This window comes from Coccinella septempunctata, chromosome 4, assembly GCF_907165205.1.
Source record: "Coccinella septempunctata chromosome 4, icCocSept1.1, whole genome shotgun sequence".
In the NCBI taxonomy this organism is placed as follows: Eukaryota; Metazoa; Arthropoda; class Insecta; order Coleoptera; family Coccinellidae; genus Coccinella; species Coccinella septempunctata.
Genome location: NC_058192.1, coordinates 38338476 through 38363993, shown reverse-complemented (window position 1 = coordinate 38363993; position 25518 = coordinate 38338476). Strand labels below are relative to the sequence as shown.

At 35.6% G+C, this 25518-nt stretch overlaps 3 protein-coding genes across 3 annotated transcripts in view; all 3 read right to left on the bottom strand.

Annotated features, from left to right (window-relative positions):
• LOC123312499 (DEAD-box helicase Dbp80) overlaps window positions 1-16282 on the bottom strand; it is a 72864-nt gene extending 56582 nt beyond the window's left edge. The window contains exons 1-2 of the mRNA XM_044896955.1: window positions 16085-16282; window positions 15828-16033 (exon numbers count right to left, since the gene is read on the bottom strand). Coding sequence (XP_044752890.1) covers window positions 15828-16033; window positions 16085-16144 — 266 coding nt within the window. The 5' untranslated portion in view covers window positions 16145-16282. The remainder of the gene's footprint in view (window positions 1-15827; window positions 16034-16084) is intronic.
• Window positions 1-25518, bottom strand: part of LOC123312503 — a 416804-nt gene that overhangs the window by 70947 nt on the left and 320339 nt on the right. The gene's annotated exons all lie outside the window — the stretch shown is intronic.
• Window positions 4041-4823, bottom strand: LOC123312516 (THAP domain-containing protein 2-like). The gene is made up of 2 exons (XM_044896983.1): window positions 4485-4823; window positions 4041-4250 (listed from the first exon to the last, which is right to left on the bottom strand). Exons 1-2 carry the CDS (start codon window positions 4553-4555, stop codon window positions 4115-4117), a joined length of 207 nt encoding a protein of 68 aa, XP_044752918.1. The 5' UTR covers window positions 4556-4823; the 3' UTR covers window positions 4041-4114.

Here is a 25518-nt window from a genome sequence, read left to right as displayed (position 1 = left end):
GATCAGTATTTAAGCTATGAAAAAATTCTCAAATCTCTACTAAAAACAGCTAAAAATAAGCATGAGGCCAGACAATTACAGAATGCAGAAGGCCAGACAATTTTCAAGGTGATTTGCTTGCTTATGCAGATGATACTGCTGTTCCTATGAGTGGTCCTGACTGGAATGATCTTGCTTTTCAATTGTCAGAAAGATTGGATTCTATTTATGCATGGTTGTATTATAATAACCTTGTTCTCAACGTCAACAAGTGTTGTGTTGTTACTTTTGGGATCTATAGTGACTCAGTTCCTGATGTCTTTCGAACTTCGGTTAATCGGGTTGAACTTATTCGTGCTTCAACTACTAAATATCTGGGAATTTATTATGACTGTAATATGAGATGGAATAAGCATGTTGAAAGCATAATCAAGAAGACAAAATATCTAGTTTATGTGTTTTATAGATTGAAGAATATTCTTTACAAAAATCAACTTTTACAAGTTTATTATGGTCTTTTCAATAGAATAGCTGTGTATGGTATAATCGGCTGGGGTGGACTCTATAACGTATCATACAACCCATTGAAAAGACTACAAAATAAGATATTACAAGTCATTGGAATTGATGAAACGGATTTTAACAGACCACTTGACCTGAGGAACTATTTTGTGTTGAGATCCATTATCTTCATGTATAATGAACTAAAAAATTGTTATTTAAATAATACAAATAAAACTAGGTTTAAAAATATATCCTCACCAAAAAAATTTCTAAAAATAGGTCAAAGAAGCTATAGATATTATGCATATAAGTATTTTAATAAATTGCCAGTGAATTTAAAAAATTTAAGTGTCAGTAAAAAAGTGCTTTTTAAAAATTTGAAAATTTTTTTTAAATATCTGAATGTTGACTAAGGTGGGAAATTGATTTTGTTGTGGTACAACAATGAAAAGTTTGTGGTTCTAATGGCTGATATTATACCTTTGCTATCAAATTTTTTTTTTCTTTATATGAGTGTTCAAATGCTAAACCACCACCATTGTGAGATTATTTCTTTTTGGAATCTGGGCAGGTATGCCTATGTATATTACAAGTTGAATTTCTTTTTTAGTTTTCAGGGCCAACCTATGTACGGGCATTTATGCCTCCTGTAGGTCCTTGTATATGTAAGAATATGTAAGGATGATTGGAAATAAATGATAAATGATATTCAAGATGTGTTAAAACTCTACAAAAGTTTTTACTTTTGATTTCAAACTTTGAAATTGGGAGACAATTTAGGCTCTTCTAGGCAATGTATTATCTTAAGAATTTATTGATTATAATTCTGAATGGAAATCTACAGGGAATGTATGAATTTCACGCGGAATTGCATGATACAATACCTATCATCTCCTTTATGGATACTTTCTCCGCTTTGTACTATTTTGGATATCTCATATTTCCATTCGATTAATCTAATGAATATATTTTTATTATCCGATACTTACAGCAAACTTCTTACTTCTTTTTTGAACATTCTAAATGAATTCATGATGAAGACCTGATGGAACCATATTTGTTTTAAAGCGATCCTCATCGAAGTCATATAATCGTGTTTTTGCTCCCGGCCGATCTCTCATATCAATGCTGCAGTCGGTTAATTTATTTTCCCTTATTCATAATAAGATGACGAAGTGTATAATTATAGCTATATGCAAGGAGAGATTAATTGATTTCATATCAAGGATTACACAGGCCAACACACATTTTGGTGCCTGCGATTTTTTAACTGTTCCTGAGTAATTTTTGGATGCAGAATGTAAAAAAGTTCTCAGATTTTTTCTATCAGATCTAGTTTTTGAGATTTTTCAAAAAAATTGTATATATAATTTATGTTATAGCTGTTATAATATATAATATTACTATTGACAGTTAAAAAAAAACAAAGACACATGGATTTAGGTATTCATTGCAAAAACTCAATTTACATAATTACATTAGTCACTAATCACATAACAAATTTTTTTTATAGGATTTTCTAGAATGGAGTTTACTAGGGCAGTCTCGCTGAAGGCTCCAGCAGTATTCCGCCATCATGTGGCTATCCCATCGTCCTTGATAACGATCTTCCATAGTTTTAATATCCTGATGGAATCTTTCACCCTGTTCTTCACTACAATCACCTAAGTTTTCTGGAAAACGATCTAGGTGGCTGTGGAGGTAGTGAACTTTTATACTCATGTTACCGCCAAGAATATTAAAATTTGAAAGCATAGTTTCCACTAATTCTACGTAATTCTCTGCTTTATGATTGCCAAGAAAATTTTGTACTACTTGAACAAATGAACTCCAAGCGTTAGATTCAGTCTCGTTCATTGATGTGGTGAATTGTGGATCTTTAACAAGTTGCCTTATTTGAGGACCATCAAATATACCAGCTTTTAGTTTTTCCGTGCTAATGCCAGGAAATTTACGTGACAAATACCCAAAACAATTTCCATCTCGATTTAAAGCCTTCACAAATTGCTTCATTAGGCCTAGCTTGATATGCAAGGGCGGAAGTAAGATTTTTTCTCTTGAAACCAAAGGTTCGTTGATCACGTTTTGTATTCCTTGAATCATGACATCTCTTGAAGGCCAATTTTTGTTAACCCAGTGCTCATTTTCAGCTCTGCTGTCCCAAAGGCACAAAAAACAAGGATATTTTGTATAACCACTCTGCTGTCCAAGGAGGAAGTTAATCTTTTTTAAATCAACACAAATTGACCACTGATGTTCTTCGTATTTAATTTTCTCAAAACTAATGCTATTGTTTCATATTCTTCCTTCGTGGTAGTAGAATGACCAATAGGAATTGAGCCATATTTGTTACCGTTATGTAAATGAACACATTTTAAACTACGTTTTGAACTGTCATTAAAAAGGCGCCAATCATCTGGAGTGTATTCAGGCAAACCCATTTTTTCTAAGAGCCCTTTTATATTGTTACAGAATACCAAGTCATTTTCCTGAGTGAAAAAAGGCAGCAGATCCTTATCTCTTTTACGATAAAATGTAATATTAGTACCTCGACAAATTCACAAGTCAGAAATCGTTTTTCTGCTCTCTTTCAAAGTGTATTCACCACACACATAACAAAAAACATCGGGATGATTTACACAGGTACGTCTGCTTGTGGATGCCATTGTTTCAGTTCAGTGTCTTGATACTACAAAACGACCAAATATTATACAAAACGATAGCACAACTTTACTTGGGAAAACTCAGTAATATACTAAATCAAGTACAGCCAAGCAGGTATAGAAGGATCGGGTCATAGGCAATTACAGGTATAAAAGTAATTAAGAGCATTGTATTGAGTAGTTCCTAGTATAGGAACATTGGGTCAGGGACAATTCCAGGTATCCATTTAGCTAATTAGATTCTGGGAAATTTCTATTTTGATGATTAAGTACATATTTATCTTTTTATTTGTTGTCCTTTATCAGAAAAAAATATACCATTTAACCTGTAACGTGTATCTCAGAAACTAGAGCTGATAGAAAAAATCTGGTGGCATTTTTGGAATCAGCACATTAAAAACATCTAAAATCAGATGTTAGATTTCCGGCACCAAATTTTTTTTTCATTTTGTTGGCCTGTGTTATAGATCATGTTTTATCTTAGAACATAGAACAACAGGAAGGAGCATATTGTTCATTTTGGTGTGACCGAATTTGGTGCACATATGGCGGAATCCATATTTCCGGTTTAGCAGTGGCGTAGGGCATAAATAATCTCAATTACTGTCCAACGTAATTTTGGCTAATTTCAGATCGCATTTTTTATTTTTCGAAAGCTTTCTATTATTGAGTGGAAAGAAAAAAAATATTTTGGGAATACTCTTGTGAAACATAGGAATTAAAATCTCGAAAGATGTGAGTAGGAAAAATGTATTTGTTTTTCTCTTTGTACTTGTGAATACTGAGAAATAAATAAATTTTGTATATTTATCTATTTAAAAAGAATATATAGAACGTCACTTTTAATGTTCATTGGTTTTTAAAGAGAATCAATCTATTATACAAATTCCTTATTCTATCTTCATTTACAGTATTTTTACAAATATAATTCAACCTCGTGTTTAAATAACAATTTGAAATACTTTTAATTAAAAGAGTGAAGATCTGTTGAAACATTCTTCCTTGAAGTGCTTGGAGCACAATAAGCTCCTGTTGTTAGGAGTAAACCCAGGCTTATTAACAAAACTCACCCATCTAAATCTACGTCTTTCATCCTTAGGAAATCTGAAACAATAATATTGAGACTAATTAATTTCAGAAATCATTACAGTTTGTCATTCCTGCTTTCAAAATATTCTTGAAAATTGAATCTACCAAACCCAGTTTGTTCAATTGAAATCCTTATTATCTAATGTCAACTACGCCCATGGTTTGTTCACGATAACGTCAAAATACATAAACAGGAATACCATTTTAATATTCAAAAAAAGACGTTAATACAGTATGAATAAAACCTACCTGTGAAATGTTACACCGGAATTGTTTTTCTTTGGTGTTTTTGAATAGCCACAAGCTACACAACTGACCATTTTCTGGAAAAAGTTCCTTACCACAAAAATATCTTATTTTAATAATTTCTTTAGGTAAAATAGTTCAGAATTCACTTCACAACTTAATTTCACTCAACTCTACAAAATCCAACACAGTTTAACTCGAAAAATATCCTAAAAATAACAATTTGATATGAATTTGATAAAAGCTTCACGTTTGACACCTATATCAAAACAAAACAATGAGTCATAATTTGGTGCACTTCGGTCTCACTTCCTGTCCTTGTATTCGCGTGGAAAGGCTCCTTCCTGTTCTTCTATGTTCTAAGTGTTTTATAATCCTAGATTTCATTGTTTATTTTCATATTACTTTTTTTTTTCTTTTCAGAATGTTTTTAGGATTCCTCCTCCAGAAGATAATTCAGTTCAAAATAGCCGGCTGAGGAAATTAATGGCTTAAGTACATAGAGGGATGACTTAACTATTCTAACATAATTTTTTTGTTCATACAAGAGCTCCGAGGATCAAAATGAACTTTTCATTCGATAAAGCGCATATTCCTCATTTTTCAAGTTCAAAATGGCCGGAGAAATAAATTGACGGATAGAGGAATGTATCAGAATGTACTCAGAAAAAATTATTTTGTTTCATTCTGATAGCCCTAGAACCCCACCTCCAACGATCAAAATGAACCGATATTCCGTTTACGATGGAGCGCATGTTCCTCTTTTTTAACAAAATTTAAAATAGAGAAGACTTTCTGGAGTTTCCTTTTTGTTGGAGAAAGAATCAATTTTTGCAGTGCGAGATGCCCTTCAATATGGAATATTTCAGCTTATTTCGTGAACAATTACAATCCACTACACTCACGGGGAGAAAGGTTTTTTTTTTACTGAGGTTTATCCCTAAGCTCTTGTATCATACACCAATTTGTATGGTACCCCGTTACGCTAACCTCTGCTAAAACTGTATCTCATACACATGCTATAATTATTGTTTGCTGTTCAAGATTGTAATGCTCTATATCAAAAGAATATATATATATTAGACTGATTCAAAGAAATCGACTTTCTTTTTTTTCGAGAAACACACCCCTAATTATCTTCGGGGTATTGAAAAATGACGTCTGTGAAAATATTAGCCGATAATATTATTATTTGGAGGTCGCTCATCGAGGATTTCTATATTCCCTACTAATAGCAGGTGAAAAAAATTCATTTCTGGTTAAAAAATTCCAGTTCGCAAACCAATGGACGGATTCTATTGAGCTATATATTTTTATGTAGGGAATTAGGTACTCTACAAAAACTGTGTCATATAATTTTTCCATAAAACGGCTTTTCGATAAGTTATTAGAGCTTTGAAATGAAATTTTTAGCTGTTTTTACTCGGATGTTGGGGAGAAATTATTGGAATTTACTTTGAAAATCAGAATATAGTTCTGGAAAGATACAATTAATATGATTCATTGTAGATTCAAATAATTTATGACATCCTGAAATAGTCAACCTCAACAATTTCTAGAGAATTAGAAATTTATACTCTTCAGAATCAAATTATTCAGCATCTATTATTTCTCATTCACTTGGGTCACAAAGAATGATTGGTTTTGTGCCCTCTTTCAGATTAGTGTTTGTTCTTAAACCCAGTATTTGTCTTCAGTTTCAGTCATAATATGTGTATTCATTATTTTTATAAACCCAAAATAGCCGCTGTCACAAAATAGTGAACTATCAATTTTTCAACAAATATCTCGATATTTGTGGGATTGGTAGGTTTAATGATAATAGAAATAAGTCGCATATAGAAAGCATTTATTCGGTTGTGAAAAATAATATTGGAGTTGGTATATTCAACATTTATAATACATTATATGTTCTAAACAGATAATTTCAATTTTTTTTTAACGCAATCCGGAAAACGATGACGATGTTCGTTTATCAATTGTAAAAGGAACTGTAACTGTTTATTCTTCATTCTTCTTTTAGTAGTTATTGCATTCTTCAATTAAACCAATAACTCGCTCCAGTCGCTCCACTGAATCGTTAACAACAGAAAGATCCTATCATCTATATGTTACTTTCACTACATAATGTCTTCTCCAATGAAATCATATAGCGAGAATTTTGTGAATGCGGCCATTTTCGGTTTCCAAAAATAATGAATACACAAAATTGTATTATGGATGAAACTGAAGACAAGTACCGAGTTTACGATCAAACACTAATCTGAAAGAGGGCACAAAACCAATCATTCTTTCTGACCCAAGTGAATGAGAAATAAGAGATGCTAAATAATTTGTTTCTGAAGAGTATGAAATACTAACTCCCTAACAATTGTTGAGGTTGACAATTTGGGGATGTGATAAATGATTTAAATCTAAATAGAATCCTATCAATTGTAACTTTAGAGAACGATTTCCTGATTTTCAAAGTAAATTCCAATAATTTCTCCCCGATATCCGAGTAAAAAGAGCTACTTCGACAAAAATTAATTTCAAGCTCTAATAACTTTTCGAAAAGCCGTTTTATGGAAAAACTGTAGGTGGCAGTTTTTGTAGAGCACCTAACTCCCTACATAAAAATATATCGCTCAATGGAACCCGTCCATTGGTTTGCGAACTGGAATTTTTTAACTAGAAATAATTTTTTTTCCCTGCTATTAGTAGGGAAAATAGAAACCCTCCATGAGCGACCTCTAAATAATAAGATTTTTGGCTAATATTTTCACAGACGTCATTTTTCAGTGTCCTGAAGATAATGAGGGGTGTGTTTCTCGAAAAAAAAAGAAAGTAGATTTTTTTGAATCAGTCTAATATATATAGCTGAAAATTCAAGACGAAAAACAGTTTTTTGTGAATAACTCAGAAAATATCCATTTTAGGGCAAGGGTGTGATGAATACACTCACATTATTTTTTAACGTAGATTCAATATCTGCCATAAAAAAATGGGGTTCTAATTTGAAAAAATTCATTCACGATTTTGTCATCCCTAACTTTGAAAGCGATTTTTTCACCCCCTGTATCATGAATCGCGATTTCGATTTTTAAAGTGGATACATCAATCTTACATCTTGAAAAATCCCAAAAATGAAAATTTTCCATCGAAAAACCTCGAAGTTATTCTTGTTTCAGCGGAGCTCTATTTTCGATTTTTTTTTTTCGAATTTTCCCGCTCAGAGAGAATTTTCCAACCAAAACTGAAAAATGTTACATCAAAATAACTTGAAATTTTCTAAGGAATCTATTTCTGCAATAAAGAAATGGTGTTCTAATTCGAAAAACGGAAGTTGACGTCATTTCCGGAAAAACCGGAGGTGCTCATGCCTTGAAAATATTTTAGATTTCATCAGCATCGTGAAATACTTATAAGTGCTGAATTTCATGAAAATACGTTCAGGAGTTTCTCGTATAAATATGGGTGAGGTTCCTCGTGAAAGACCCTGTATATACATATATATATTTTTTTTTTCACACACATCATGTGGCAATTTGCGGGGCCTGTCGGGTATTTTTACCAAGACAAGTTCCGCTCCCTAGTGTGGAAAGAGGGTCTGTCGGATGATATTGACGGTTCCGAGTAGCAGAGCCTTCTGCATCCAGGTAATAGCGTTAGAGGGCAATTGGAGCTCCTGTAGGTGTTGCACAGTTTTCTTTGGCACCAGTCCGTTTGCAGTTATAATCAGCGGGATTATATCCACTTTCTTCAGCTTCCACATGTCCCTTATCTGTCTGGATAGCGCCCCATATTTCTCGATCTTCTCCTGGTATGCTTTCATTATGTTGTGGTCCAGAGGAACTGCAAAGTCTAATATTGTGGCTGCATTCTCTTTTTTATTCCATAACACCATATCCGGTCTGTTGTGTTCAGTTCCAATGTCAGTTGTTATTGTGAGATCCCAGTAGATCTTTATGCACTCATTCTCCAGTATCGAGGCCGGAGTATACAGGTGATGAGGATGAGGTGTGAATTGTCGGATCAGGTGTTCTTTTAGGCTTATGAGTTGGTGCACCACCTTGCCCATATTATCGTGCCGGGTCAGATATCTAGTGCTCGCTATGGTCGAGCATCCCGACGAGAGGTGTTGAACTGTTTCCTCAGCTCGGTTGCATAGGCGGCATTTCGTGTTGTCTATTTGTTGTTTCAGTATGTGTTTCATATAATTTCGTGTGGGGACTACTTGATCCTGAATAGAGAATATTGTGCCTTCTGTCTGTGGAAACAGGTAGCCTTGGGTAAGGTAAGTATTGGAAGCAGATCCATCCACGTCCTCCTGATGCAGGTTAGTATAGAATCTACCGTGAAGTTGTTTTGTGCGCCAGCGTTGCCTGAGTTTTTCCAAGTTGTTTTCTGTTCCAGATCCATCCTCGTCCAGTGATGCTATCATGGATTGAGCGTCGTGTGCTGTTATCCACTGATGAATCGGTAAGTTAGTGTTAAGGAAGTGGTTCTTGATATTAATAATCTCTTTTTCGCAGGCATTCTCTACGGAGGTGAGACCTCGACCTCCCTCCTTACGAGGTAAGTACAATCTTTCGGTGGCAGAGTTGGGGTGATGTAAGCCAAATTGGGTCAATGTTGTTCTTATTTTTTGGTCTATCAGTTGTATTTCCGTTTTCGACCAAGTGAGTATCCCCGCTGTGTATGTAAATGACGGAATGGCCCAGATGTTAATGGCCATTATTTTATTTTTGGCAGATAACTGTGATCTTAGTACCAGCCTCATCCTCCTAAGCAGTTCATTCTTTGTTTGTTCTTTATTCTCTTAAAGTTTTATCTCGAATGTTTGCTGTATTCCCAGATACTTATACCTATCCTCTGGGGTCATGCTATTAATTTCTCTTCCGTCTTTCAGCCTTACATTTCCCTCCTCTGATAGTTTTCCTCTCTTCACTATGACAACTGAACACTTCTCCAATCCCAAGGTCATTCCGACATCTGCACTGAACATCCTTACTAGTTCCAGCTCCCCCTCCAGCTGCGCTCTGCCTCTCGCGTATAGTTTGAGGTCATCCATATAAAAGAGATGGGCTAGTCTTACTTGCTCACTCACAACGTAACCATAAGCGGACCTGTTTAGCATGCCACTCAGGATGTTGAGAGCTAAGCAGAACCATGGAGGGCTCAATCCATCCCCCTGAAAGATTCCTCTTTTTATCTGAATTTCCGGTGTTTCATAGGAGGTTGCGCCTCCCTTGAGAGTTAAAGTTGTTCGCCAGGTTGTCATCAGGAATTTGAGCACAGCGATTACCCGTCGCTCTATCTTGTAGATTTCTAGCACTTCCATCAGCCACGAGTGCGGAACGGAGTCATATGCCTTTTGATAGTCGATCCAGGCTATTGCGATGTTCTTACTTCTTTTTTTTTGCCTGTATGGTGATCTCGTTGTCGATTTTTAAAAGTTCTTCACACCCCCTGCTTTTACTTTTGCATCCGTTCTGCTCCCACGCCATTATGTTGCAGTTTTTTAGATGAGCATTCATCTTGTGGGCCATGATGGAGATTATAATCTTATAGATTGATGGTAGGCAGGTGATTGACCTATAGTTCTCTGGCTGATGCAAGTCTTCTTTCTTTGGTAGTAGGTATGTCCTACCCTCAGTAAAATAGGGTGGTATTTGTTGTGGGTTGTCCAGCGCTCTTCCAATCAGGCGGGCAAGCACCCCATGAGTTGACGTCAGTGCTTTCCACCAGTAGCTGTGGATGCCGTGGATGTCTGGTGTTGCCCAGTTCTTCATTCTTTTAGTGGTTTGTCTGACATCTCCTTCACTTACTCTAACTGTTAGCATATCTGGCAGATCTCTACATTTCGCCCTCTCATCATCAATCCATGGTGCATCTACGTTATGCGTTCCCTCTTGCGACCATATAGACGACCAGTAATCGCGCATTCTCTCCGCGCTTGGAGGTTCATTGGTTTCGCCTCTTTTCTGCTCATCAATTTTCCTGAAGAATATTTTTTGATTTTTAACGAACAGGTTATTTTGTTGATATCTCAGAGTTCTTTTATGATATCTTCTCAGTCGATTTCCTAGAGCAGCGATCTTTTGCTTGAGTTTTTCGGCGTGTTTTCTGATCTTCAATTTATAATTAGTGTTTCCCTCCTTTAGATTAATTTTTTCCGCATAGATCTTTAGTTTTTTCCTGACCTTGGTACTGACCTTTTTGTTGTTGAGATATAAATGGTAAATTCCTATTTCTTTTCTGAGTGTTGTTATTCGTTTTTCGAGTCTTTCCTCCCACGGTGGTTTTTTCTTAAGGGGTTGTTCATGGTTTTTCTCTTTTGTCTCCAGGATGAGATTTGCCACCCTGGCCGCACAATATACCCTGGGAAAAAGTTCTTCGAGGTCCTCTGACATATATATATATATATATATATATATTAGACGGATTCAAAAAAATCGACTTTCTTTTTTTTCGAGAAACACACCCCTTATTATCTTCAGGGCACTGAAAAATGACGTCTGTGAAAATATCAGTCAAAAATCTTATTATTTAGAGGTCGCTCATCGAGGATTTCTATTTTCCCTACTAATAGCAGGGGAAAAAAAATTATTTCTAGTTAAAAAATTCCAGTTCGCAAACCAATGGACGGATTCCATTGAGCGATATATTTTTATGTAGGGAGTTAGGTGCTCTACAAAAACTGTCTCATATAGTTTTTCCATAAAACGGCTTTTCGAAAAGTTATTAGAGCTTGAAATGAAATTTTTGTCGAAGTAGCTGTTTTTACTCGGATATTGGGGAGAAATTATTGGAATTTACTTTGAAAATCAGAATATAGTTCTGGAAAGATACAATTAATATGATTCTATGTAGATTCAAATAATTTATGACATCCTAAAATAGTCAACCTCAACAATTATTAGAGAGTCAGAAATGTATACTCTTCAGAATCAAATTATTCAGCATCTATTATTTCTCATTCACTTGGGTCAGAAAGAATGATTGGTTTTGTGCCCTCTTTCAGATTAGTGTTTGTTCTTAAACCCAGTACGTGTTTTCAGTTTCAGTCATAATACAATTTTGTGTATTCATTATTTTTATAAATCCCAAATAGCCGCTGTCACAAAATAGGTAGTGAACTATCAATTTTTCAACAAATGTCTCGATATTTGTGGGATTGGTAGGTTTAATGATATTAGAAATAAGTCGCATATAGAAAGCATTCATTCGATTGTGAAAAATAATATTGGTGTTGGTATATTCAACATCTATAATACATAATATGTTCTAAACAGATAATTTCAATTTTTTTTGTTGCAATCCGAAAAACGATGACGATGTTCGTTTATCAATTGTAAAAGAAACTGTAACTGTTTATTCTTCATTCTTCTTTTAGGAGTTATTGCATTCTTCAATTAAACCAATAACTCGCTCCGCTGAATTGTTAACAACAGAAAGATCCTATCATCTATATGTTACTTTCACTACATAATGTCTTCTCCAATGAAATCATATAGCGAGAATTTTGTGAATGCGGCCATTTTGGGTTTGCAAAAATAATGAATACACAAAATTGTATTATGGATGAAACTGAAGACAAGTACCGAGTTTAAGATCAAACACTAATCTGAAAGAGGGCACAAAACCAATCATTCTTTCTGACCCAAGTGAATGAGAAATAAAAGATGCTAAATAATTTGATTCTGAAGAGTATGAAACACTAACTCCCTAACAATTTTTGAGGTTGACAATTTGGGGATGTCATAAATGATTTAAATCTAAATAAAATCATATCAATTGTATTTTTCGAGAACGATTTCCTGATTTTCAAAGTAAATTCCAATAATTTCTCCCCGATATCCGAGTAAAAAGAGCTACTTCGACAAAAATTTAATTTCAAGCTCTAATAACTTTTCGAAAAGCCGTTTTATGGAAAAATTGTAAGTGGCAGTTTTTGTAGAGCACCTAACTCCCTACAAAAAAATATATCGCTCAATGGAATCCGTCCATTGGTTTGCGAACTGGAATTTTTTTACTAGAAATAAATTTTTTTCCCCTGCTATTAGTAGGGAAAATAGAAATCCTCTATGAGCGACCTCTAAATAATAAGATTTTTGACTAATATTTTCACAGACGTCATTTTTCAGTACCCTGAAGATAATAAGGGGTGTGTTTCTCGAAAAAAAAGAAAGTCGATTTTTGTGAATCAGTCTAATATATATATATATATATATATATATATATATATATATATTATATTATATATAGAATACTAATTTTCACAGGAAATTATTTGTGTCATTCATTGAGGCAAACGAATTCCTGCCATGGCTCTCGTAAGAGTGAAATAAAATTGTCGCACTCATTTTCAACAGATATGATAACACCCCTCTCGCGTTTGGAGTGTCACTGATTCATCATAGACATCATAGGCTGTATTCGGGTTCGACTTTTGGACGGTCCGAGAATTGTTCTAAAACTGCGCAAAACTGTTGCGCCCTAGTATCGAAACCTCTGCGCAGTTCTAGAACCATTCTCGGACTGTCCGAAAACCGAACCCGAATACAGCTATCGACAACTATACTCCATTCACTTTTATTTCAGCAGTCGGTTGGCCATGGAAATTTGACACATTTCACCCTGTATAGTACGAAAATGTGGGGTTATGACGCTCGTCAAAACATTTTTGGGTTTTAAATCAACGCTATGTTTCCCGTTCTACGTAAAAGTTTCTGTTATTACGTATTTTATCACAATGTCGAATCTCTTCGGAAAATATGTGACGAACATAATTGAAGTTTATACAAACTGATTGAAGGCATACCAAATCCTGTTATTTGCATGGAAAATACAAGAGATCAGTATAATATCATAATATGCACTAGCTTGAGGAGAGTTAATGTTCGTTTCTTCTTTGGCTAAAGTTTGAATACGTTACATCAGTTGTAGATTCCAAAAATATTAACCTGAAGATGAAATGCACATGATGCAGTGGTTGGGATAATTACAAGAATATTAAATTCTTCAACAAAATCATCTTGCATCAATATAAGTAAAAAACTTAAAGGAATTTTCAAATCTTGATGAACTTCACCTTTGAACAAAAATTTCACATGAATAAACAATTAACAGGACAGCTGGTGCGTATTTATGGCTGTTCATCCTAATACATTGATATAATAATAATAATAATTAGGTATTTATTGGTACCTTCAGACATTTACAATGTACAGGACAAGTCAAATGAAAAATAGAAAAATCAATTTTCGGGAACTTATTCTACGATAACATTCATCGAAAATCCTGTAGTAAACATTTCGCATTAATTCACTCAAACATATATAAATCCCTAAAAAAGAAAATTCTTTGTCATCCTCTTCATTCACAATCTTTCTGATTGTGGAAATATTCAGCTGAAATATAAGTCGTTTAGATTCAGATGAAACATTATATAAATTCTCTTACATTGAATATGTTCGCTACCGTCTGAAGTATTGTGGATTTTAGAATATCAGGGTATAACTATTTGAATGAGCGGACCTGAATTCTAAATAGCACCTCCTGAAACCCTGTCTCTTTTTTCAATCACTTTCGGCATTTTCGTAATAAAAATTGATATTAGTTTTGGCTACGGCGTTATGACATTAACGGCATTTCATGAGTGCCAACCTTACTCCGTTCTAGTTACAAAAACTTGAGAAAATTATTTCATGGCCAACCGACTGCTAAAATAAATGTGAATGCAGTATATGTGATTCATCATTCAGATCATTCTATCCTAGATCGTTGCGCTCTGTCTCCGCATCCCCTTCAATTTGAACTAGACCAGCCGTTTATTCGATATCGCATTTCGCATCGCTCTGAGAGTTCGATTCCACAGAACACAAATAATGTTCAATCATTCTTCAACTGTTTCACTAGACTCCGAGCATATTCGAATTTAACACTGAAACTCCTATGTTTCCATTTGAATCTTCCACATCGGTAGACGGACGAGATAGGAGGGGGGAAGGAGAGAAGAAGAGAAATGAGTGTGATAGATTTAGGCGGTGAACACATATGAGCGGCCGCGGCCACGATCACGATCGAGAAGCGTCCCATGCAAATGTATTATTCCGCACATAATATCACGCTCTGTTCAGCGATATAGCGGCGTTCAGTCGCGATGTCTCACGATCGTGATCGTGATCGCGGCCGCTCATATGTGTTCACCGCTTTATATGATAACGAACCATTTAATGTGATAGCACCTTGTGTTGCATTTTGTGATATCATCTACAGTAGAGATAATTGTTCGAACTAACACGACAATCTCATCGGTGTATACCGTCTACTGACGTCAAAAATAATAACTACCCTCTCAATTAAGAAACGCTCATCAGGACTTTTGTCTGACACAAAATTTTATGCATTGAATAAGTTCCTGAATATTCATTTCTTACAGGCGGAACCGAAAGTTTTATTACTTACTTTTCAACCCTTTCGTATCGCCATCATTCTCTGTTTTGATGTTGAACCCAAAGCAAAATAAATGTTCTAATGTATTCTTAATTTCTTGAAATCAGTCTAGCCATTTAGTAATTAAGTGACTCATCACAGGATCATAACAAATTCGTTTTTCTATTCGAATCCGGAGAATCTGTAGAAAACTTGACACATGTTTGAATATCTTCAGATGGCCACCTGCATAGTTATCAAACAACCCTTGGCTGTCTTGCACTTGATTTACGACAAAATTATGCTTGCTTTCGAGAAGCCCTTCCCATCAGTATCAGAGGGAGCTTGTTAAGACAAATTGGTTTTCATAGATGGCAAGTTATGTGAAACAAAGAAAATCATGAATAGCTCAAAAATGACTAACGATATAGAACTGATTCCAACAGAACGTATGGGAACAAATTGGGTACTAATTAGGATATGGTCCGTATACATGTTTGGTTACCAAGAGTTACCAGTCTATATACAGACCATACCCATAATGGTGTAAAACAAGTAACAATCTAAAACTTTTTCACTAACTTCATGCTTCATACAGAACAATAGTGAATTGCTGGAAAACCGAAAATGATCTTAAGTAATTTCAACAGAACAAATTTGAACAAGGCTCAACCCCACCTCAGATGATTACTACCATTGATGATTATTTTTGTGTAGATAGAATTTTTTATGAGGAATCGAATGGTAGTAATCTCAATATGCGGAAACTTATAATTCAGTAGCTATGATTTTTTGAAATGTTCATTGAATGCACTCAATTATGACGTTTGAATGTTTGATCACTGTAATTCTTAATCAATTCGAATGTTTTTCACTCATAAATTATCAGAGGGAATTATGCTTCTGAATATCAATATTTATACTCACAAATTTAAAGCTTCAAAGGTTTTAACGGAATGCAGTGGTGAATTTGGGTTCTGACGTTGTATTTCGATATCATTTTTATTTGTAACTAATCCTTTTCTAACAAGCTTTTTCAACAGACTAGCTTCAGCCAGATTCACTTCATCCGGACCTTCATCAGATTCGGAATCAGCATTTTTCGTGTCATCTTTTACTTTAATTTTTTCGATCTGAAACACTTGTATAGTCAGACATGAAGGGGAAAATATATTTTCAGTTACCTTCGAATTTAAGGCATCCTGCTCGAGAGCATATTTGGACCAATCTATCTTTTGTGCCATTTTATCAAACACGAAGCTTTAAATTATTCGAATTTCAAATTCAAAAGATCTGATAGAGTTTCTTGTCTCCGTTTAATTTTCTCATCAAAGCACAGGCCACAGAACATCAAACAGGCCACTCTGAGGCCACTCCAACCTTCTAACAAAGAGTAACAGAGATTTACTCTTTGCTTCTAACCTCACAAAAATTATGGAGTATGGACATAGATATAGAGACTATGTCTATGAGTATGGAGGACATATTCCACAGATTACAGAGTAGCTCTATTCCCATAGAGTTTAATGATGGTTGCATTCACAAACTTACTCAGAGCAAGCTCTGTGTCAATAGTACGTAGATTAATTAAAAGTACAATAATCAGAGACAACCTGCCTCTGACAATTATATTGCAAATTATGTGTTATATCAAAGATTATACAGTAGAAAGATAGAAAACGCCCTCATATCTCTAGTACTAAAAACCGACTACATTTTGGCCAGTGAAAACACATTTGACAATGAGATGGCGCTGAAAACGTATTATCAATACAGAAAAACTGTTCAATAACAATTTTCTGTTTTATAATTGTGGGCGCGAAATTCGAATTCTATTCCTTCTCAGATCAATAAAAAACAATGTTTTTTATTGATCTGATCTTGTTTTTTATTGATCTGAGTATTCCTTGTATTGAATTACAATATTGACCCCTTGTTGAGACTAGAAAACAAACATCCTGAACGACAAAACAAAAGGATGGTTTTGTTTTGTGACCAAGATGTCTGAACATTGTTTGGAAACGAATGATATCAATGAAATACGCTGTGTTGGATGCATAGACATATTAAATTTGTATATTGTATATTCGTGTTCTGTGTTAAACACATGGACACGGCGTAGAGAGAGAGGGGGTGCGGCCGTAATAAGATAGAGGGGCAAAATGGGGATAAAATGGGCAAAACCACAGAACATAAACATCAAGAGAATGGTAACTCCCGTGCTAATCTTCTTGACCGTGTTTTTGTCTGCGACACTAGCGCTGCAACAGCGTATTGTGAAACTACGTTCTTTTTGCCCGTGCGGCTTCCGCTTCCTCCCGTCCGGACCTTACTAGCAGCAGGCGGGAGATTCAAATCGACGAGGACGCATTGAAAGAGCGCCGAATCAGAGAAATAATGAAAAATTCGAGAAAAATTTTGAGTTTTATAGGAAAATAAAGGATGATATGATTTCTTGTATTTCTTTTCCTGAGGGTACTCAGAAAAAGTAATGAAATTATGAACAGGAAGATTTTTCTTCTCTTATTCTACCTATTCAACTTAAATTTTTTCTCGAATTTTTCATTATTTCTCTAATTCGGCCATCCTTCAATGCGTGCCCGTCAATTTGAAACAGCACCTCGAGTTATTTTGCAGGGGTGAAAAATGGCTAATGCTAGTATTGCAAGTATCATAATTATTATTTGGAGAAGTTATATTGGGATTATTGTCTGGGTTTCTGAATAGAAATATTGATTCCGAAAAGCTATTGGAAAAGGCATTTATAACAGTGCATTCAACTGGCAGGAGTTAGGTTGAACGATTTTTCTTTGCTTTCTGCTAAGTTCAATTGACGATTTAGAAATACAATTTCATAATTTTCATACTTCCAAATGAATGCTTTTTCTCATCTGTAGAACTTGTTCCATGAGCTGAATCATATTTATGTTGCCACCGCCTGGGCAAAACATTCGTTTGCACTTTGTATTTATCGAAAATTTCAGAATTTCTCATCAATTTTAGATCAACTTTGAATGTCGTATCCTTTTTCTATTATGAAAGTAATAATGGTGTCCTCGTAAAGTGCAATTAATAGTACGAAATGAGTTGAAAAGACAGATAAAGTGAAATTTCACAGGTAAAGTAACTTCGAATGTATTAATCGATTTATTATATCATAGTTGAATTATTCATTTCAAATCAATAAATGTATGTCAATTCTTTTCTCGTCTAGATAAAATAATACTCAAGAAGCACTTGAGATCAGAAGAGAAAATAAATGCCAAAATGGGAGCTCTTCCATTGGGACAAAATATTGTAACGTTTTCTTCGCTTGATTAAAACGTTCAACTTATTAAAATTATTTATTTACACTCAATACACATATAACTCACAAACTAACTATTACACTACTATTTATTTCCACTAGTCGCTTGCACTGTAACTGTACTTGTACTTGCCTACCTGCTCCTCCGCTGGGCTTATATAGGCGCCGAAAACATTCAGGTAGATTCGCGGTTATTCTGGAAGTTCTCGACCGCTCTGGTTCTCGAAAGGTCCGACCGCAAGGGCCGGACTGGTTACACTGTCCCCTCCTTAAGCCTGTTCTGTCCCAGAACAGATTTAGTGAATTTCTCCGAGGACCGTGGCGAAACTTGCACCCATCACCATTCCTACAGTAGCCATTCTGATGGAAGTAGCACTCCACAGTTTTTCCAGACTCCCTGGCCTGCTTTGGGTTGAAACTGCACACCAGGATCCGTATACCAGTCCCCTGAAATACCACCTCCAGCATGCTTCGCACAACTCGCCAATTCAGCTGGTCCAATCCACAACCGAGCTTGGGAACAGCTAATTTCCTAACTCCAAAGCGTTGAAGGTCTTCTTTCAAGCTATGCAGTGCCGTCCATAGATTTTGATAGGTTGGCTTCTGATAGGAATGTTGCTTTGTGACTAAGTAATAAATGAACCGACCTTCAGCCTTCAATTTCAAAACTTTTCCGATTCTTGGCTGCTGTCGCAATAGTTGTTCCTCACGTCCAAATTTATTTCTGAATACTCTGGCTATTCCTTTGCTCATACGAAGGTCCTCCGCTACGCAATGAGCGAGAGAGTATTCCTCAGACACGGTAAAGAGATCTTGATGTACTTCCTGTGTAACGCCGAACCGTGCAACGCGTGTCTCACCATAATAATCCATAAACTTCTGGTAATCGCTGCTTCCTTGCATCGGGGCTTCCACAAGACGTACCTCTTCTTTGTCCTGCGCGTACGGGGCTAATCGGTTGAAATGGACAACCTTTGGTTTTCCTCTGGGGAGCTTCCTTATCCGGTAAACTACATCATTTATCCTCTTGATTATTTCATATGGTCCCTCCCACTGTCTCTGCAGCTTTGGTGTAAAACCTTTCCTCCTTTGTGGATTATGTAGCCACACCAGATCTCCAGTGGTGAATCCACCTTCAATAGCCTTGATGTCGTAGCGCATTTTCATTCGGTCACTTGCTTGCTGCATTTGATTGCGTACCTTGTCATGAATGTAATCCAGCTTGTTCCTTAATTTACTAACGTAGTCCTCCCCAGCTACGTCTTCTCCAGGCTTACATCCAAACTCCAAGTCGCAAGGCAGCCTTATTTCTCGGCCGAACATTATACTGGATGGAGTTTCCTTGGTAGATTCTTGAACCGAAGATCTATATGCCATGGTGAATAGATGTAAATATTCATCCCAATCCCGCTGGTGATCAGAAACTACTTTGGCTAGATGTTTTCCCATGGTCCGATTCATTCGTTCGACCATGCCGTCTGATTGTGGATGAAGAGGTGTAGTCCTTGTTTTATGAATCCCCAATTTGTTGCATACTTCTTGGAATAACTTCGACTCAAAATTTCGGCCTTGATCACAATGCAGCTCCAGAGGTATTCCAAATCTGCAGAAGAATTCTCTGACCAATTTATCAGCTATCGTACTTGCCTCTTGATTAGGAATACCGTAGGCTTCCACCCATTTCGTGAAATAGTCCATCGCTACCAAAATGTACTTGTTTCCATGCTCTGTTTCGGGAAAGGGGCCAGCGATGTCGATAGCTACTCGTTCCATGGGGGATCCGACGTTATATTGTCTCATTGGTGCTTTTCCTTTACCATAAGGTCCGTTAGCAGCAGCACAAACCTTGCATCTTCTACACCGATTTGATATAATATGCCCCGTACTTGTGCAGTACCTGGTTGCAAAAGCAATTATCGTCTAATGAGAAGGTTTCGGTATTCAGATTTCCTTAAGACCTCGCGAGGCTTAACGCAATTCATAGGGAAAGCAGTTTTAAAGTAAACGAAGATACTGAGGTACTGAGGAACGAAGATACTGTAGTATGCATCAAACATTTTGCAGATTCACATGTTTTGAAAGAGTACTCTTTTCCAACCGCTGAAGGTTCAGTCCATCAATATACCGCGAAAAGTTCCTGAATTCCATTCATGCATTTCCCTCAATTTTTCCGAATCAACCTAGTTATATGTCGTCCAAAAAGAACTGATCCAGAGGAACGAAGACAAAAATTAGTTTTTCATTATGATAACGTTTATAGAGACTCGGACAAACAAGATAAAATTAGTTCTGTTTCACATTTTTGTGATCATTTCAAAGACAAGGCAATATCCAACTTCATTTTCAATGTCAAAGAAAATGATTCCGTCCAATTTTATAAAATAAATTTCGAAGGTTCATTCCCGAAAATATCGTTAGTATTAAAATTATTTTGATTTGAGAATCGAAGTATTTAGAGACGAAATTAATGTACCCATTTCTGATTTCAAGTGGTTACTAGGTGACAGGTATATTTGTGATAGGTGGTCGAAATTTGAAAACTTAATTGCGCAGTTAAATAGGACCGATGTAGAATCAGATATCTCTGCCAGCAATACTTCAGATCAATGTCTTTTCGATGAAGTTAAAGAAGACATCAAGAAAATTTATAGCGCCCTCAAAGGTTGTATCCAAAAATTAGAAAAAATTTGCTCTGACGACATTGACACTGCTAAAATAATCAGAAAAATATAATTCTTAAGTCAACAACGTAAACGTTGCATCTGTCTCAGGAATTGACTTTTTTAATCGGTCTTTATCGGGGTTAAGGGAGGAGATATGTCGGGCGATTGTGGCGTGATCTTTGTTTTTGAATTCTTGAGACTTTTTTGTTTTCTTTTTTCCGTCTTTCGAGCTCCGCCTCAGTTTGAATTTAAATTAAGTTTAAATTTAAATTAAAATTGTAAAACACGTTGTCTACTGTTATGAAGTGCTTTTCGCTATCAATGTGCTTGTACTGAAATTTGTAAATCTTGTCCATTCCATTGTGTTGCACACAGTTATTTGTGTTATTCTTACTATTGTATTAAAGGGTATATCCCGTTTATTTCTTTAAATAAATAAATAAATAAATAAAAAAACTAAAATTAGTCGTTTCACCGAAACCAATTTATTCAACAGAATTGTTTTTGTGGGCATCTCTAATTCATTTCCAATTTCCAGATTCCTATCGGTTGATTAGAGACTCTTATTCATTAACACTTCCTCATCCGGCAAATCATTTTCATTTTATTCTATTTTAAGAAATGATTTTATTTCAATCGCATGCTTGATTCAGTTTTAATGCCCCAGAAAATCGAATAATACTTATATTCTGATTGTAATCTTGTGGAACTCAATACTACAGCTACCTCCTCGTGATGAGTTCTGGATTATTTGCGATAAAACATTATGAAACGGATCGCAAATAAACTAAATGCTGTATTGTTTTCCTCCCTACAGTTCTTAATTTTAAAGTGAATTGAAAGCAAATCGGAATTGAATCGAAAACGACGAAAACTGTTGAAGTTGCCTATCAAATCCGTGCACTCTCTCTCTATATCAGAGATACAGAAATAAGAAACGAATTGACCGAAATCTCATAATTTCAAGTACTGTTATCAACGAAATCATAACATTCAAATTCTGAATTTTACGGGCCCCTGTATATAACTCTTGCCCCATGCTATCACTTTTAGGCGGTGCTGTATATATTTCCTGACAAATGGCGGCCTTCAATTTTAGCCAGTTCGCGCAGCTTGAAGCTCAATCTCCCCCCTTCTATATCTCTGCTCTATATGCGTTACCTCCGAGAAGAGGTAACGCCGTGCTTCGTGACCCTCCGATGGTAACAACGGCAACGTCTAACATTACGGTCTCGAACTTCTAGTAAACATCGACATACGTTAACCGAACGTTAAACGAGTAGCACGGACATTGAACTCTATGGGTTCCCATAGAGTTCAATGAGCACGGATGACTTGCGAATGGCCGAATTTTGATTGTTGAATGCAATTTTCGATAACCTCAAACTGTCATTGTTTACATTTCCTGTGAATTTTCTCATAATGAACGAAAGTTATAGGAAATCAGCATTGATTTTAAAGTTATCAAAAGGATTTAGTTATGAAACTTCGTTATCAGATTACATTCAGTAAGGAAATGACTGAAACTCAACTGCGATTCTCTTTTCTCTAACACTTAGGGCGCGTTCCACTAGGCGCTCACAACGCTCACGACGACCTAAGGCCGTTCCACTAGAAGATCACGATCGCCCGCTTCGAATCGATGGCGTCATCGTTTTCGATCATGACGACCCATCTCTGCCCGTTGGTCGAAGCATTGAACTTTAGTCTACTCTGTAATCTGTGACTTTAGTTCAATGGGTCGAAGTGGTCGTTTGTGAACGCGTGGCGCTAAATTTAAAATGGATGAATTATCGTTGATTTCGTGACGTCGATTTCATTTGAACTTTGAAATAAAGTTATTATTTATTTATTTTATCATCGAATTCCGCTACAACTCGTAAATTTTGTAAAATATCGGAGTCCATCTTCAACACTACCAAAGATCTTTGAACACTATTGCTTTCTCACGAACAAGAACACAAGATTTGTAAATAAATTCTGATTCCCACTGTACCAATGTTGTGAAAGCTAAACCGCTTAAATCAAAGAAGAACTTGGCGAGAGTTTGGTTCTTCATCTTTCTCAAGAGAATCAAATTATACAAAACTGATTTCTGCATTCATTTCGCTATTTGAATTTTCAAAAACGAGTTCACCGTCGCTCACGTACCGTTCCACTAGCCTATACGCTTTTGAAGCCGGGCACTAGTGGAATGGTAATTCGGGCGGTCGTGGTCGTGATCGTTGTGAACGGCGTGAGCGCCTAGTGGAACGCACCCTTAAACATTTCATTGATAATAAAATACTTTCAAGTTGAAAATTCTCTTTATTATGCATATGATCATTAGAACACCAATATTCCAAATATTATTCCAGCAGTCGAGGCTCAATATTAGATAAAAGAGAGTTCCAGCAAAACGAAATCAAATTCCAAATTGATAGGTTATGTTTAACGTCTGACGTATCATGATGAAGGCACTTCAACTCAAATTTCATTACAACACGTTAACGTAATATTTGACGTTATTTGTCACGTTAACGTTTACATTCAGGCTAACGCATTGGCGAATATCATCGTGAAAACCACAGGTTAAAACTCTATTGTGAAAGCAATGTTATCGTAGATTTTAGATTTTATTCGATTAAAGAGATATTTGTGAAGGTAGTGAATAATTATGGGATTATTGATTGTGCTCGGGTTCCTCCAAAACTTTTCTGAACATGTTGGTGTCGTTTGATGAAGATTTTACAAGAACTTATATCCAGAAAATTTCATTCTATCATCACACTCAAATGAATTATGTAATTTGTGGAAATAAATTAATGTAAATATTTGAGATAATTTATTTGGATGAAAACATATTATGCAGTTCAAAATGCCAACACAGAAATTATTTTCCAGCATTTACAACCAACCCAACAAGACCGCCTGAAAATTAATTCTACAGTTGTAATTTCATTAACGAAATTTGAAATTCTTGTCGAACGGTTTAATTATTGATCACATTCAACTGCTTGCAAAATTCAAATCACCACTTTTCATTTGAAATGTTCCCAACATATCATCTCTTGAAGATTGCAAGTAATGCATGTACAACTTCAGTTATGTCAGAAATTTAATCTCATCTACTTTCTTCTGCTCAGGTTTATCGGCACTATCAAAATCATGGAAATGAAAATTCGCATTGCCTTTCTTAATCGTCCAACACTAGAAAATTCATCTAGAACAAAGATATCTACTAACCTAAAATTATAGCGAAAATTGGTAAATAGTTTCGCAACTGAATGACACTGAAATAAATACTCACTAAATTTTTTTAATACCTATTTTTCTAGTCAGACATCCAGAAAATTTTGTGAATATAGTTCACTGGTAACCGAATATGTAATGAAAATATCTAACCCAAAGAAGTTAAACTCAAGTTATTACTCACTTTCTAGGTTAGTGATTTGGCCGCTAGGCGGCGTTTAGATTTTTGGATTCGCCAATACGTGGGAGACCACTAGTTTACGTAGGCCGTAAAGCTGACGCTAACGTTAACGTTAAAAACGGACGAATGAGAATGCGTAGATGTCAATTATAACGTTAACGTTTACGTTCATGGCTGCACTTCAATTGGCGAATCCAAAAATCTAAACGCCGCCTAGCGGCCAAATCACTAACCTAGAAAGTGAGTAATAACTTGAGTTTAACTTCTTTGGGTTAGATATTTTCATTACATATTCGGTTACCAGTGAACTATATTCACAAAATTTTTTGGATGCCTGACTAGAAAAATAGGTATTAAAAAAATTTAGTGAGTATTTATATCAGTGTCATTCAGTTGAGAAACTATTTTGTACAGTTGTACATGCATTACTGGACTTGCAATCTTCAAGAGATGATATGTTGGGAACATTTCAAATGAAAAGTGGTGATTTGACTTGGAATTTTGCAAGCACTTGATCAATAAATAATTAAACCGTTCGACAAGAATTTCAAATTTCGTTAATGAAATTACAACTGTAGAATTAAATTTCAGGCGGTCTTGTTGAGTTGGTTGTAAATGCTGGAAAATAATTTCTGTGTTGGCATTTTGAACTGCATAATATGTTTTCATCCAAATAAATTATCTCAAATATTTACATTAATTTATTTCCACAAATTACATAATTCATGTGAGTGTGATGATAGAATGAAATTTTCTGGATATAAGTTCTTGTAAAATCTTCATCAAACGACACCAACATGTTCAGGAAAGTTTTGGAGGAACCCGAGCACAATCAATAATCCCATAATTATTCACTACTTTCACAAATATCTCTATAATAGAATAATATCTACGATAACATTGTTATCACAATAGAGTTTTCACGATGATTACTCATTTTCCGCCATGTTTTTTGACAAGTCGCAGCGCCCTCATCGGTAGTTGGATTCGCCAATAGAGAGTTGAAGTGCAGCCATGAACGTAAACGTTATAATTGACATCTACGCATGCTCATTCGTCCGTTTTTAACGTTAACGTTAGCGTCAGCTTTACGGCCTACGTAAACTAGCGGTCTCCCACGTATACCTTAAACATCGACGTACGTTAACCGAACGTTAAACGAGTAGCACCGATGACTTGCGAATGGCCGAATTTTGATTGTTGAATGCAATTCTCGATAACCTCAAACTGTCATTG

Coding starts and splice junctions, on each gene's coding strand:
- LOC123312516 (XM_044896983.1), bottom strand. CDS start 4,555: ATGGTCAGTTGTGTAGCTTGTGGCTATTCAAAAACACCAAAGAAAAAC. Junction 4,251..4,484: donor TCCGGTGTAACATTTCACAG/GTAGGTTTTATT, acceptor TTATTGTTTCAG/ATTTCCTAAGGATGAAAGAC.